The following is a 14,495-nucleotide window of genomic DNA, read 5'->3' as shown; positions in this document are numbered from 1 at the left end:
ATCTGAAGTCTAGAAATGATGATTATCCCGTCCTCCACTCACTTGCGTTGGGGCGGGGCCGGGTCCCATAGCCCCCCATTGCGGTGGTCTCACATTGCGGTCTCACTCGGGCTGCTGTCAGGATTTTCTCTATCCTGGTAAGAAAGGAACGCTCCCTTGAGTGTTTTGAGCGATTGGTTGTCTAGTCTGGAGTAATTAGGCACCGGCGGCGGCGGCGGTGGACAGGCACAGTTTCCCTATGTGATCATGAGCTTCTTTGAGTAGAAAGCCCTGTAGAAAATGACTACGGATTTGAGTGACCTAAACGGACTTTAATTTCTCCAGTACCTGATGGGAAGGTGGGAGTTTTGGGGTACTCTGCCCTTCCCAATGGAAACGTCTCAGATAGGTGTGCAGAATGACCTTATAACCCATTGCTGGTGGCTGAGGCCCATGTTCCATTCCCTCTTCACCAAGCACAGATTCACACGTCCTTTTAGCACATGCTCAGTAAAGAGCAGTTTAGTGACATTTCCAACAACTGACCTCTACTCTAGCTTGTTAAAACCGATTAGAAGGAAACAAAATAAGTGTTTTTTTCCCCCTCTTCTCTGAACCCTGGCAAGTTAAAATAACACTTTTGATAGGCATTCGACATGTATTTATTTTATGCTGCATTTAAATAGTAAGAGAAACTTGGAGAAGAGATTTTTTTCCCTCCCTGTCCTTCTGTGGAACAGCTGGTGTTTTTGAAAAACATTTGCAGCCTACAGAAAGCAATATGTCAAGTTTGTAAAAGTGGCTTCTCGACCTCCTAAGCTTGTTATTTCGGGTTGTTTTATGCAAGGAGCATTGTAAAATGTCCGCCTACTACTGCAAAGTCCTTTCTCCAGCAGGCCGGGCGTTGGCTTCGTGGTGGCATCTAAGAGGTACTCTAAGATGCATTCTTCAGGACACCTTGTCTCCAGTCCTTTTCCAGCTGCTTCCTGCTGAAGTTGGGCTGGTTACATAGCCGCCCTGTGTACACGACAGTGCTTTGAGCTGTGCTTGGGCACTTGCAGAGGACAAGGTGGCGGGCTCAGTGTCATGCTCTGAATGCTCCTGGTTCACCTTGGTTCACTCCAAGGTTCACTCCTTGGAAAGGTAGGGAATGGTACTAGAGGTTTGTTTTTGTTGCCTGTAGGTGTGCATTTTCTTCTCTGTACTACTCAGGAGAGTGGAAAGCAGGCGTATCCAGGGCACTCAGTGTTGGACACACTTGTAGTGTGGGCATGTGGCCTAGTGCACAGTCCTTTGTGACCTGTTCTCCCCAGCTCTACCTGCCTGTATACTACTCCAGCCCAGCTGCTCTGTCCTATTCCTCTTCTGCCCATCACGGGTCTGTTGGTTCAGCCAGGCAGGGTGATATGGGCCATGCCCGTAAATCCCTGGATTGCAGGGACCTCATACCCCCCACCCCTCACCACATTCGCTTTCTTCTGGGGTTGCATGTCTGCTACGGGTCCTCACACAGCTTGGCTTGCTCAGGACCCACCCTAACTGAGTCGTGTCTAAGTTGACCTTTGTTGTGGTGCCAGAGAGGAAGAGACTCTCCCAGAGAGAGACTCCCTGACACCTGCACTTCTGCCCTCACAGTTTATTGGCCAGGAGGAATCACATGGCCTCATCTGACCTCAGGGGACCCGGGGGTGCAATTCTGTGACATTCCCAAGGTGAGGGAGAACTGGAAATGCTTGGTGGGTATCACTAGTGACTGCCACACGTTTTCTGTCCATCTTCGTGGTTCCAGTGCCAGCTGTGTGCTGGCATCCTGCGTGCCCGTGTCAGTGTGGTGTTGTGCAGGTTGACACCTAAGGGCACCCAGACCTTGCCCTGCTGTAAAGATGGCCTTCCGTGGCACCTACCACAATTTAGAGGCTGCTCCCTTCAGAACTGTCCAGGGCATTTAAGACCTGGCTGCGGCTGTGCTCTGCCCCTTGACTTCCACCTTGCCTTCAGATCTCTGCAGTGTTTTCTGAAGGGCCTGGTGTCCCCTGCTCTGTGCACATTGTCCTCTGTGCGCAGAAAGCCCCTCGCCCTTTCCCCAGGGAATATCTCCCACTGTCCTTCATTGCTTCTGGCAGGCCCTGCACCAGCTAGACCCTCCATCACACCATCTCACCTGCTCTTTGGAAGACTAGCGCCTTTCCCTTGCCTGCCATCTCATGCGCATTCCCAAAGCTCAGTGTCCCTGTCCCTAGCCCTCTGGCAGACTTGAGCTGCAGCTCTGAGATGAGTTGGCAGAGCGGCAGGGATGTCGTGGAGTTACTGTAGGCTCTTGCAAAGCCTAAGGTGCGCAGGTCTGGGAGGGGCGCTGGAAGAGCATGTGGGTGGTAGGGTGACGTGTGAAGCCAGGGCCTCCTGTCCTTCTCAGGCTCCTTCCACATTGGTCCCTGTGGGCGCTGTGCTGGTGGCAGGGGAGAACTGAGAAAGCCTGGGGCGGGAACAGCAGAGCGGTGCCTTTTCAGCATTAGCAGAATTACTCTGGGTCTGGGAAGTTTTCTAAACTGCTGTATTAGCAGTGGGGAGTGCATTGGTGGCAGAGTCCCAGAATATAATCCCTTATCAGTCTGCTGTTCTGAAAGCTCTTCTGGGCCTTTTGTTCATATGGCTGATAACACTTTACTCTCCGGGGCTTTCTGAGATTTAATTAGTTCAGGGGCAATTTAGAATAGGTACTTTTGGATATTAGTGCAATGTTAATTATATATGAATGCATATGACCTAATTTCTACAAACTGATTGCATTTACATTTAACTCTTTACCTGCTTGTTACGAGCTCAACCTGCCTCATGTGAAGGACATGTTATTCTTCACATGTTACTATGAAGAATTCAGAGGTGAGAACTTCAGATGCCCGCTACCAAGGTTGGCTTTCCCAGGATGTGTGGGGAGGTCCTGGGCAGGCAGCAGCAAGCTCTCCTTTAAGGGAGGAGGAATGGGTGAACGGGAAAATGATGCCAGGAGGCTCCGGGAGCTGAGCCTGGGCTAGAGGGTCTGTCAGCTTCAGCTGTGCCTGGTTGCTGGCCTGAGCAGGAACATATGGTAGAAGAGGTGAGTGGGAGGTGCTCTAGTGGAAGAGCCGGGACTAGAGATGGAGAGAAGCAAGAAGTCCCCAGAGGAGAAGATGGTGTAGTCAGATTGGTGTCCTGAGAGTTCACTGTGGATACTGTTGGTGAAAGTGTGAGCAGGCTCAGGTATAGCATCAGCTAGCTGGAGCTGGAGCACGGGGTAGCTGGGGCAGTGAGGAGCCGGAGCAGGGAGGAGCTGGAGCACAGGGGGAGCCAGAGCAGGGGGAAGCTGGAGCAGGAGGGTGGGGGGGGGGGGGAGCTGGAGCACAGGGGGAGCTGGAGCAGGGGGAAGCTGGAGCAGGAGGGCGGGGGGGGGGGGAGGAGCTGGAGCACAGGGGGAGCTGGAGCAGGGGGAAGCTGGAGCAGGAGGGCGGGGGGGGGGGGGGAGCTGGAGCACAGGGGGAGCCAGAGCAGGGAGGAGCTGGAGCAGGAGGGCGGGGGGGGGGGAGCTGGAGCAGGGGGAAGCTGGAGCAGGAGGGCGGGGGGGGGGGGAGCTGGAGCAGGGGGAAGCTGGAGCAGGAGGGCGGGGGGGGGGGGAGCTGGAGCAGGGGGAAGCTGGAGCAGGAGGGCGGGGGGGTGGGGGTGGGGAGCTGGAGCACAGGGGGAGCCGGAGCAGGGTGGAGCTGGAGAGGGTGCTGGAGCGAAGTTGGGTTTAGGGAATGAAGGGTCAGTCCCAAGGGTGACCTGGCAGTGAGGGAGAGAGCCCCCCTCCTGTTCTTTCCTTCCCTCTTCCTTTCATCTCCCCCTTCCCTTTCATCTTCTGCTGGTGCCTTTAAAGGCTAGACCCAAGTGGAAGTCAGATGCCTCTGATCCTGATTATGGGACCCCTCTTAGAGCTGGTGGAGTGTGACTAGAAGTGGCCAGCAGTACTGCTCTGTAAGTCCAGGGACACAGTCTTTTGCTCATTATTTACTGTCAAGAAGGTCAGCCCGACGCCCTCCCTGTGCAGAGTGCCCTGCCCCGGGTGGCGGCAGGGCTTCTGCAGAAATGTGCACACCCATTTGTAAGCATCTGCTCCCTCTGAGGTTTGTATTCCCTGTGCAGTGTTATCATTTCTCTAAATGCCCTCATTTCCAAAGGAAATGAAATACAAAGAATTATGTTAATGTGCAATATTGCACAGATGTCAAGAAATCAAAAGATACTGTGCCAGTCACTTGGGAAGACACAGGCTAGGTGCAAGGTGGAGCAGGTGGTCTGTCTCCACTCTCCTTTATTGCTATAAACCAGAGGAGACCATAAAGAAGTAACTCTGATCTCTCCTTATCCCAGCGGTACTTTCTGAGACCTAGCAGATTCCTGAAACAGTAGATGGCACCAAACCCGTGTATACTATGTTTATTCCTATAGCATGTATATTCTCCCTAAATGTAGGGATGTATGGCCCTTAAAATTTATAAATCAGACCCAATAAAAGATTAGCAATCACTACTAATGAAATAGAATAATTAGAACACACACCAGAATAGTAGTTATTGAATGCTATGTATTGCCTATTTCTGGAAGTTGGGACTTGAGCCCAACCAGAATCCTGGATGGTGGGGGTGGCTGCATTTGCAAACTCAGGCCTGAGCTGGGCTTGAGCCTGTGAGAGGGCTTGGCATCTGCTCACTCATGTGAACTTGACAGTGACTCATTCTGCAGATATAGTCATAAGTGCAGACAGTTCTAAATTCACCCAACGGAAAGACAGACCTGGGTCTCAGCTCAGATGCCCTTGACTCCAAATCTGGTGTTCTCCATCATGCCTTCTCAGAACCGTGACTGACTTAAAGTGGTGTCTGGCAAAGCAGCTCATACATCTTCATCTAGTGGCTTTAATTCCTTGGCCAGGGTTCTGCCAAGGTGCTCGCTCATTGGATGGGCTGCAGGTATGCCTGGGAGGAATGTGAGACTGTGAGGGCTCACCCTCTGTGATTGGAGAAGTCATGCCCTACCCATTGATTATACCAAAATTCCCCGAGAGGTCACTTGGCCAAGGTCCTGCTGTGACAAGAGTTGAAGCCACCTTCCAATGCCCTGACAGTCACAGCTGGAGGCAGACTATGATGAAGCATGATGTGAGCTTTGAAGGACCAAGGGCTTTAGCCGAAGGCCTTGTTTTCTGAAAGAGCACATTGCTAAAAGCCTTGGGGGCAAAGAGTAAAACATCAAAGGATCGGCTAAAAAGACAGGTGTGTGAATAGAACTGGATACAGGTGGTAGTTGATGCTGGGGAAATTGCTTGCAAAGCATCACATACTGGTTAGGGAATAAGGATCATTATATCAGGCATGATTATAGTACTGTAGTTTTATCTCCCTTCTGTGGTACTCCCCAGAGGAAGACCACTAGACAGCAGAGACCACATAAGTCCCTGTGAGCCTCTCCCACGTGGATGAGGTTGGTACGGCCTCCTTTTCCATCAGGAGGCTCATCAGCTAGAAAGAGTTCATAGGGGTATGACATCACCTAATCTGTTCTTTCTGCTTTTAAGCATCATGGAGTGATTTCAGCTATTGATCTCACTAAAGTTACCTCTGGTTTTCTTTTTAGAGTTCAGTGAAGGTATTTTTGAACATTTAATTGTTTGAAGACAAAATAGTACCTTGGATTTAATGTGTATGTTCATCATCTTACCACCACCATGTCATAATAGCTGAGGTAATCAACTTGAAAGGAGGAAAGGTTTATTTTGGTTTCAGTCTTTGGTCTGTAGGCTGCATGGTTTGGGCCTGTGGCAGGGCAGCACACTGCTGGGGAATGTGTGATGGAACAAAACTGCTCACCCTGTGGTAGACAGGAAGCAAAGAAACAGGAAGCGATGTGAATCAGATACCCGCTTTAAACGCATGCCCTCAGTGATCTAACTTCCTCTACCAAGACCACCTCCTAAACCCCACAACCTCCAACTATGGGTTAGAGACCAAGCCTGAGTATATAGGGCTTTGGGGAACATAACAGATCTAAACAGTAACACTAGTAACTAAGCATGTACCTGCAGCAGGACGTTTGGAAGATGATCCATCTCAAAAAAGCAGCATCAGGAAGACTTAAGAGTTTGACTTGGGTCTCCCTCACCTTCTACTGTAATACCTTTATTTCTAAACATGGGTGCCTTTGTGTGTGTGTGTGTATGTCTGTGTCTGTGTCTGTGTGTCTGTATGTTAGTAGCTGTCCCTTAGCTTTTTTGACCCAGAGCTCTGCTTCTTGGTTTTTTACTGGCTAACTGGAAATAAGTGTCATGCCTGGTCTAACTTTGAACTGGAATCCTCAGATCTCAGCCTTTCTAGTACCTACCATTATAGGCCTGAGACACAGGCACCCAGATGTGTTTCTTAAAAAGACACTATCTTTTTTTAAAACTTTTTTTTATTGTAAAGATACTGTACAGAGGGGTTACAGTTACATGAGTAAGGTAATGAGTACATTTCCTATTGAGCATTGTTATCCCCTCCTTTGTATTTCCCCTACTTTCCCTTCCTTCTCCCCCTCTCCATCCCCCCCCCACCCCTGAGTCCCAGTTGTAAAGTTCGTTTTCAACATAGTGTCTTGTACGTTTCATTGTTTGTAAAGTTCGTTTTCAACATAGTGTCTTGTATGTTTCATTGTTCCAATGGGAAAAGGACACTATCTTACCAGTTATTTATTGGGCACTCTATGCCTGAGGAATAACCAGGTATTCTATGTATCTGTGTAAACACATCATCCAGAGTTCTCCCTGTTGGCAGTAGCTGGGGAGCCTGGATTTTAGCTGTGCAGGTATCTTCTCTGTGTGTGCTGTGTCCCCCAACTGGGGAGGGTACCCTTTAGCTTCACGTGTGTTGCTAGACATTGAGTCTTTTTGTCCTTAGGAAGATAGGCCTTTGTCTGCTGAACAGACCGCTAGTTTCTTTGCCTCCCAAGAAGGGTCTCTTCATAGTAAGGAGCATCTTTGCAGTGCTGAAAGGCCTGAGGTACCCTGGGGAGCAGTCACGGGATTGTAAATGCCTGGTGCTGGTGGCTGGGCTGGAGTGGCATTCTGCTGCACCAGGCGCCAGCTGTGCAGTGGCGTGCAGAGCAGGTCTCCAGAGGCGCGAGTGGGGCCGTTCATCTGCATAAAGTGATTAGGAGCAAATGGCCTCTTGCTGTTTGTGGGGACTCTGCTGAGGGCACAGAGAGCAAATAGCCGTTACCTGCCCACCCCAGCCATTAGCACAGATGCCCTTGGTCCCGTCAGAGTGAAGTAGGCTGTGAGGTAGGCGCTGCTTCCTGGTTGTGTTCAGGGCTGCAGAGCACAGACTGTCTGTAACCGAGCAGTTTCCTCATAGAGAAAGCAATGATGGTCATGCAGTCATTGCTTTCAGTCTACCAGCCAGTGACCTGGTCTCTCTACTGCCTTCAGAGAGTGATACCCTCACCACATGACTACCAGCTTGTCCCACCCTGGGCCCCTGTGTGGTTGGTTCCTCTTCTCCAGGCACTTCATCTGAATGTCTGCTCTGTACAGAGAGGACAGTGGCAGGCGGTTGCTTTACATGTCAGGCTGGATCTGCCAGTGATGGGAGAGTATCAGGCCATGCTCCCTCCTCTCCTCTCTGTGTGTTGGTTCTCTTGCCTCTCTGCAGGGATCAACCCTCTTACAAGAGCAGTGAGGATGGAGGAGAGGATGGCAGGTGCCGCATGCTGTGTGGCGGGGCATGATCATTGTATGCTCCTCTATCACCTAGAGGAGCTACTCAGCTCCCTGAGGGCAGATGACAGTCCTGTCCGCCTCTGCATCCCTAAGGTCCAGCAGAGGGCCAGACTTGAGGCCTTGCTAATTGTTGAGTTCATGAAGTACTTTCCACTCTGTGAGGCTCGTCGTCCGTCCTTCCTTCCTTCCTTCCTTCCTTCCTTCCTTCCTTCCTTCCTTCCTTCCTTCCTTCCTTCCTTCCTTCCTTCCTTCCTTCTTTCCTTCTTCTCCCTCTCCCTCTCCCTCTCCCTTTCCCTCTCCCTCTCCCCTGCCCTCTTCCTTTCCCTCTCCTTCTCCTTCCTCCCCCAATCCCCCTTCCCCTCCCCCCCCAATCCCCCTTCCCCTCCCTCTCCCTCTCCCTCTGTCTCTGTCTCTGTCTCTCTCATACTTGGTCGTGGGGCTTGAACTCAGCCTGGGCATTCGCTGTCCCTGAGCTCTTCAGCTCAAGGTGAGCACTCTACCACTTGAGCCACAGTGCCACTTCTGGTTTTCTGGTGGCTTATTGACAGAGTCTTACAGAAAAAAAAAAAAAAAAAAGAGTCTCATGGACTTTCTTTCCCAGGCTGGCTTTGAACCATGACCCTCAGCTCTCAGCCTCCTGAGTAGATAGGATTACAGGTGTGAGCCACTGGCGCCCGGCTGGCCTTAGGATTTTCACAGTGAGGACCCATTAGGGCCTCCTGTCACAGCAGAGAGTAGCAATGGCTGTGGAGGTGTAGTGTGGCTTGAAGAGCCTTCAGGGATGTAGTCCTTGGAGTTTCCAGAAGATAGAGAAGATAGCACTGATGTATGCCAAAGGCTTTCAGAGAAGTCCTGCTCTTCTTACAGCAAACCTTTGATGTCCATTTCATTATTTGTGTTTTATGGGGATTAATCAGTTGCCTAGAGTCCCATTATCTGGGGTCAAGTGGAATCACCCCCTAGCCTCTCTGCCTGACAGCAGTGTGGTGTGTGCCCATGGCCCCTTTCTTCTCCTCCATTAGCAGGCCTGGTGCTGGGCCTAGTCCATTTGCAGTGTGCTCACAGCAGGGCTAAATCCAGCAACCATGTGCTGCTCAAGAGGGAGAAGAAAACCCGTCACAGAGCCGTTGGATTTTCAAAAGAAAAGGCAGCTGGGGGCAGTTAGGGGGAGAAGTTAAAAAGCCAGTAACTCAAAGAAAACAGGAGACTCTTACAAAAACATCCCATGGCCTTGATACACGTGAGCTGGAAAAGCACCCCACGTTCACAAAAGCACCTGCCAGTTTGATTCCAGCCTGAGTCCAGGATGCGTTTCACAGGGGGAAAGTCAACTCTGAAAAGTACAAAGGTCAGCTGAGGATGCTGGGGAGTTGACACACAGCAAGGTCACGGGGAAGCGGGGACTTCAGCATTCAGAACTGCCAGTAAGACTGTTATTAAAACCCTCTATCTTCCCTTCCCCCTCCTGCTTTCTCAAAGACGCACTGAGCACCCTGTGGGCTGACCACGTGGTGAGGGTAAAGACAGGTGTCCACGTGGCTAAGATGGAGCCGGGTGCAGGCTGGTGTGTCTACGTAAAGCACTTGCACTTGGGAGCTGGCTCTGGGTGACATCCAGGACTTCACATATTGTGTGTCTGATTCTGGATTATTCAGTGCTCTCTAAATGTACCAGGTGCTTCCCTTGGAGAGTATGCTTTCTCTTTTCTGCAGGGTCCTGTTCTTCCATACCATTCTGGTTCTCAATGGATCCATGGAGATCATCTCCAAGTACCAGTTCCAAGGCAGCTTAGCATAGTCCTGGCCCATGGTGCTCGAGTTTGTGGGAAAACCTAGCGTGGAGGCTTCTGAAACTCGGAAAAGAACGTTACTATCCTGGCTGTGGATCCTTGTTTCTTGCGACCTCAGAGAACTAAAGGCTGTGGGGGTTTGGGGGTTACATGGGTGCAGTCCTGGGGGTGCCTTAGTTTGTGTTGTCCTGGAATCAGCCATGGCTGTGGTGTTTGGTTTCAGTGTGATCCCAAGAAGCCATATGTGCTGTATTAGCTGCGGAGTTGGACCCCCAACATGCTGCCACGGCAACTCCTGCCATTAACTCCTTGGCAGTGGTCCCAAGGGCTTTGTGCTGCTCTCCTGTAACAACTGCTCATGTGGGCCTGGGCCTCAGGGCTGCAGGGAGATCCTGCTGGTGTCTGCTACAGATGGTCGGGACCTGCACAAAGCATGGCCCAAGACTAGTGGCATCATGGGGCCTGGCAGTATGTGTGGTTCTCCTGCCCACCTTCCGCTCTGCCAGTCTCTCGTAGGTCTCAGTTACTTCTTTCCTCTCTGCCACTTCTCAACAGTGTTACATCAGAGAGCCTGTCGGGGTGGATCAGGCAGGCACACAGGTTCAGGGCTTGAACACAGCGAGGTAATCTGTAGTGGAGCACAGAGAGGCGCACATGAGGCCCTGTGTTTGGCGGTCACAGCCTTCGTCATGCAGAAGTGGAGGGGGCAGTAGTTTATGACAAAACCTGGTTTTTCCCGGTGGGACAGGGGGACAGCCACTGCAAGATTTTCAACAGGAGGGATGGGGTTAGATTTGGATTTTTAAAATAGTTCACTCTGGAGTCAAGTTGGAGGCTGTGTTAGTGGCGATCCTAGTAGTAAAAGTTAAAAGTGAGTTTAAACGTGAGAGCAGCCTCCGCCTGAGAGAACAAGCATGTCTGGTGTCAGTGGCCCAGGCTGGCAGAGTGCAGAGCTGTGACATTGAAATGCCGGGATCCATCTTCCCCCAGTGGCCCTCCAGGCATCAGCCTGGGCTTTCACTTAGCCTCTTACTGTGGCTGGCACTTACTTCTGTTCCAGACAATGGCCCAGCAATGTCCACGGGCTATCCATTGTTTATTAGGGAAGACAGATGCTCTTGGAATCCCTAGGCCCCATTTCTCATCCCCACTGGCCAGGCCCAGGTCCTGTCACTGCTAAGGATGGTTGCAGCAGCTTCGCAGTTCCTGCAGAGGAGGTGGACTTGCCTTGGATCAGGGGCAGGAATTGGAATCCCAGCAGCGTGTACCCCAGAGCAGCCAGGAAGGAGGCGCAGGTAGGAGCTGCTGTAATAGAGTGAGAGATGATGCCAGTCTTCTCCACCTCGGCCAGGTCAGATCTCTTTATTGCTTTGTGATCTAACATTGCTTCCAGACCTTCACCTGCTCCTATCCACTACTCTCGTATACCAAACCCAGTTCTGCAGTGTTGGCTAACACCTGATGCTTGAAGCAGAAGCCGGATGGCAGTCCTGTTGTGCAGTGTATAGGACCTCTCTGGACACTTCTCATTAACCCCGTCCAGTGCTGGGGGTGAGCTTGTCCTCTGTTGACTCACGTTGTTAACCGGGTTAAGCTTATGGTAAACTCGAATTCTCAGGTCCTTTTTAATGTGAGCATATCTATTCCTGGCACATCCCCCACATATTGAATTGCATCCCATGCTGAATTCATTTGAATTGCATCCCACGGTGAGGCATCATTTTCAAAGCAAAAAATTTTGCGAGATGGTGTTCTACCTTTTTATAGTATCCACTATATCCTGCTATAGTTATTTATGTGTGTATCACCCAATATCTAGGCTACAAAAAGATTTCTACAACTCAGGCAATTTGTAGACGTTTGGAAATGTTTTTTTGTTGTAGCCACTAAAAAATAAAATAAAGCAAAAACTGCTGTGAGGCAGAATGCATATCAAGCTCCTAAAATGTAGGCTCTGCTAGCAACCTTGGAGACCACTCTGTGTGCTCCATTCTGTGGCTTTCCAGGGGGTCACATGCTACAAGGAAATATCTGTCCCCAACTTGAGGCCTTGGAGAGCAGTCGCAGTCTCATTCATTTTTCTTTTATTTGCATCTTGACATACGTAGTGTTGGTACTGATTATGTGACTAAAGAGCTTTTCCAGTCAGTTAAGAACTTCTAGCTGAGCCTAGCTCAGGAGGTAGAGCTCTTGCCTAGCAAGTATATCCAGGCACCTGGATTAGAGGATGATATGAGCCACATTCATTTGTAAGACATAAGAAATGAGAACGTTTGTCTTCTTAACTCTGCCTCGTTTGCCACGTGTTCTCCCTGTCCCGTCTGGAGGGAGCTTTCCTTCAGCCAGCATGCCTTCTTAAGGACTCACCCTTCTCTGGGTTGCCTTTTATACATTGATTGATGTGTTCACGTGTTTGGCTGGCTGGAGGCTGGCTCCAGTCTTAGCTTGTTTATCTCCGATGTCTTGCATTCTTCTGGTTTCTGCCTAACTTCCCTGATAACCCCACATTCCAGGCTTTCCCATCCCCCTTCTTCCTGCCCTCCTGTTCTGCATCCCTCTGTTCCTCGCTCCCTGCCCAGCTATGTCTGATAAAAGGTTATGGGGGATTGCTCTTTGCGGTCCTGTCCTGGGCTGGGAAGAAGTGATTCTTATCAGGGTTATTGCAGACTTTGTGACTATGATCCTAAGAAAGAAAAAACCCCCTTCCCTTTCTTCCATCTGGTTTACTTCTCTCAGGAAATTTCATAGCATTTATTCTGTGCTCTTCTTTACCCCGGAGGTGGATGTCAAGGCAAGTTCAGCTCTGGCTCATACCTGTGGGAGAGGGTCTGTGCTGAGGTGGACAGAAGTATGTTTGAGTGTTTTTTGAGCCCATTCTGTTCCTCTCCCCTAGCAGGGCAGCAACACACGTGGAAGGCATTAAGTCAGTCTAAGGTCCTCTGTGGCTCTCTGCGCCTCACAGAGGTACACATGGGAGCCTGCAGGTTTCGTGGTGCCCTGTTTGTCTTTCACTTAGTTTCCCTACTGTTTTAGATCAGGTGTGCACAATAGGATTCCTCCCCCTTTCTCCCTCCTGCTTCCCCGGCTTCTCATCAAGTTTCCTTGTTCCATTTTTACACATGTATATAACGTATTTTGACCGTATTTGCCTTCCCTCCCCAGCTCCTGTTTGTCTACTCCTTCCTACTCATCCCTTCTCCCAAACCAGATAAGAAATGCTTCATCTTCCTAGCTGGGTGCTGGTGTGCACACCTGTAATCCTAGCTATCCAAGAGGATGAGACCTCAGGATTTGGTTCAGACCCATCTTGGGTAGGAAATTCCATGCGACTCTTATCTCCAATGAATCAACAGAAAGCCTGAAATGGAGCTGTGGTTCAAAATGGTAGATCACAGCCTTGAGCACAAAAGCTCAGGGACAGCACCCAGGCTCAAGTACAAGCTCCAAGACTGGTACAAAAAAACAGGTTCAACTTCCTGCACCTTTTTTTCTTCAAATTGATTTACTTTATTGTTATTGAGGTGATGTCCAGGGGGGTTACGGTTACACGAGTCAGGTAATGATACATATCCTCTCATATAATGTCCTTTGTCCCTTCTCTCCCAGTCCCTCACTCCTGTCTCTGCCCATGAGTTGTGTAGTTCACTTTCATCAGTGTCCAGTGAATTCCACTGCTGCACTTTCTTACCCTTTTTCCCTCGAGTTCTGTACCCTACCCCCAACTCTTCCGAAGATATAACTTGAATACACTGTACATAAGGAGGACAGAGGCATCAAAAAATAAAAACGAAAAGCTAAAAAATGCACTCCATATCTTGGAATTCATTTTGATGTGTGTATTATTTCACACACGTATGGACCTCCTGGTGCTCTTCTTGTTAAACGTGGATGTGACTTGTTGGGCGTTTCATCATGGTGTCTTGCACATGCACACATTTTACTTTAGTCAGATTGATTGCACCTGCTGCTCAGCCTTTTTGTCTCCAGCTGGGCTGTGGGGCCCACGAGGGCTCGCTCTGTCCTTTTCACGGTTTATGGTCTCCATGCATCGCAAAGACTGAGTTGAGTAAGTGAATGCCCTCTTGGGCTCCTGGCATCTTCCCTGGTGTGTCATTATCCATGATGGTCTAGTCTGCGAGGCCTCATGACAACAGGACTAGGGACTGTGTCTGATTTGCCCAGCAGCATGTTCCCAGTGCCCCGTAGTGTCTGGACAGGGTGCAGTGGACATGCTGTGTACAGAGTAAAGAGCCAGCGGTGCTGCGAGGTTGATGGGTGGCCTGTGTGGCACTGCCTTTTGGGTTGGCACACTCACTGTACGCTGTGGTTTACACATCTTCACATGTTTCCCCAGGCAATGAGTCAGACCTTGAACTAGAAAAGAAGTGTAAAGAAGATGATCGAGAGAAAGCTCCGAAAAGACCTCGGGCCCAGAAAACCGAGAAGATCCAGAAGACCACCTCGGGGAAGGAGGCCACGCAGCTCTCGGGAGCAAAGAAACCCATTATCAGCGTGGTTTTAACTGCCCACGAAGCCATTCCAGGTGACCGCTGCAGGGGGAGTGACGGCCTCTGGCGTGGCCATGTTCAGGGCGCCTCACAGGGAAGTCTGAGTCAGAGTTCTGCCTCAAAGCCGAGGACTGGGGGCTCTCAGTCACCTATGCATTGGGGTAATAAGTAACCTTACCCTCAGGAGCTGCTGTGGGTTATGGGCCTGGGGAGGCAGGCAGGGCTGCAGTGACCCCGCCCACATTGTTGCTCAGGAGCTGCTCCTGAGCCGCCCTTTCTGTGCCCTTTGCTGCATGTCCACGGCCCAGAGGTGGCATCTTCCAGGAGCTCTGCCCACTCCAGACCATGAAGACTCTGCCTGGCTTCCTTTTACACTTTCCATAGGGTTCACTGAACATTTTATAATTCTAGAAATTTCAATCTCTCTTTTCTGTCAGACAACCAGCAGATGTAT

At 50.3% G+C, this 14,495-nt stretch overlaps 1 protein-coding gene across 1 annotated transcript in view; it reads left to right on the top strand.

The window, feature by feature from the left end:
• Positions 1 to 14,495, top strand: part of Zfat (zinc finger and AT-hook domain containing) — a 166,065-nt gene that overhangs the window by 50,548 nt on the left and 101,022 nt on the right. Inside the window, exon 4 of the mRNA XM_042700017.1 lies at positions 13,888 to 14,076. Within this exon, the coding sequence (XP_042555951.1) occupies positions 13,888 to 14,076 (189 nt within the window). The remainder of the gene's footprint in view (positions 1 to 13,887; positions 14,077 to 14,495) is intronic.

Source organism: Dipodomys spectabilis, unplaced genomic scaffold (genome assembly GCF_019054845.1).
Source record: "Dipodomys spectabilis isolate Male_0828 unplaced genomic scaffold, ASM1905484v1 ptg000264l, whole genome shotgun sequence".
NCBI classification, from domain to species: domain Eukaryota; kingdom Metazoa; phylum Chordata; class Mammalia; order Rodentia; family Heteromyidae; genus Dipodomys; species Dipodomys spectabilis.
Note: the sequence above shows the minus strand (reverse complement) of the source record. Positions and strands in the feature narration are given on the sequence as shown.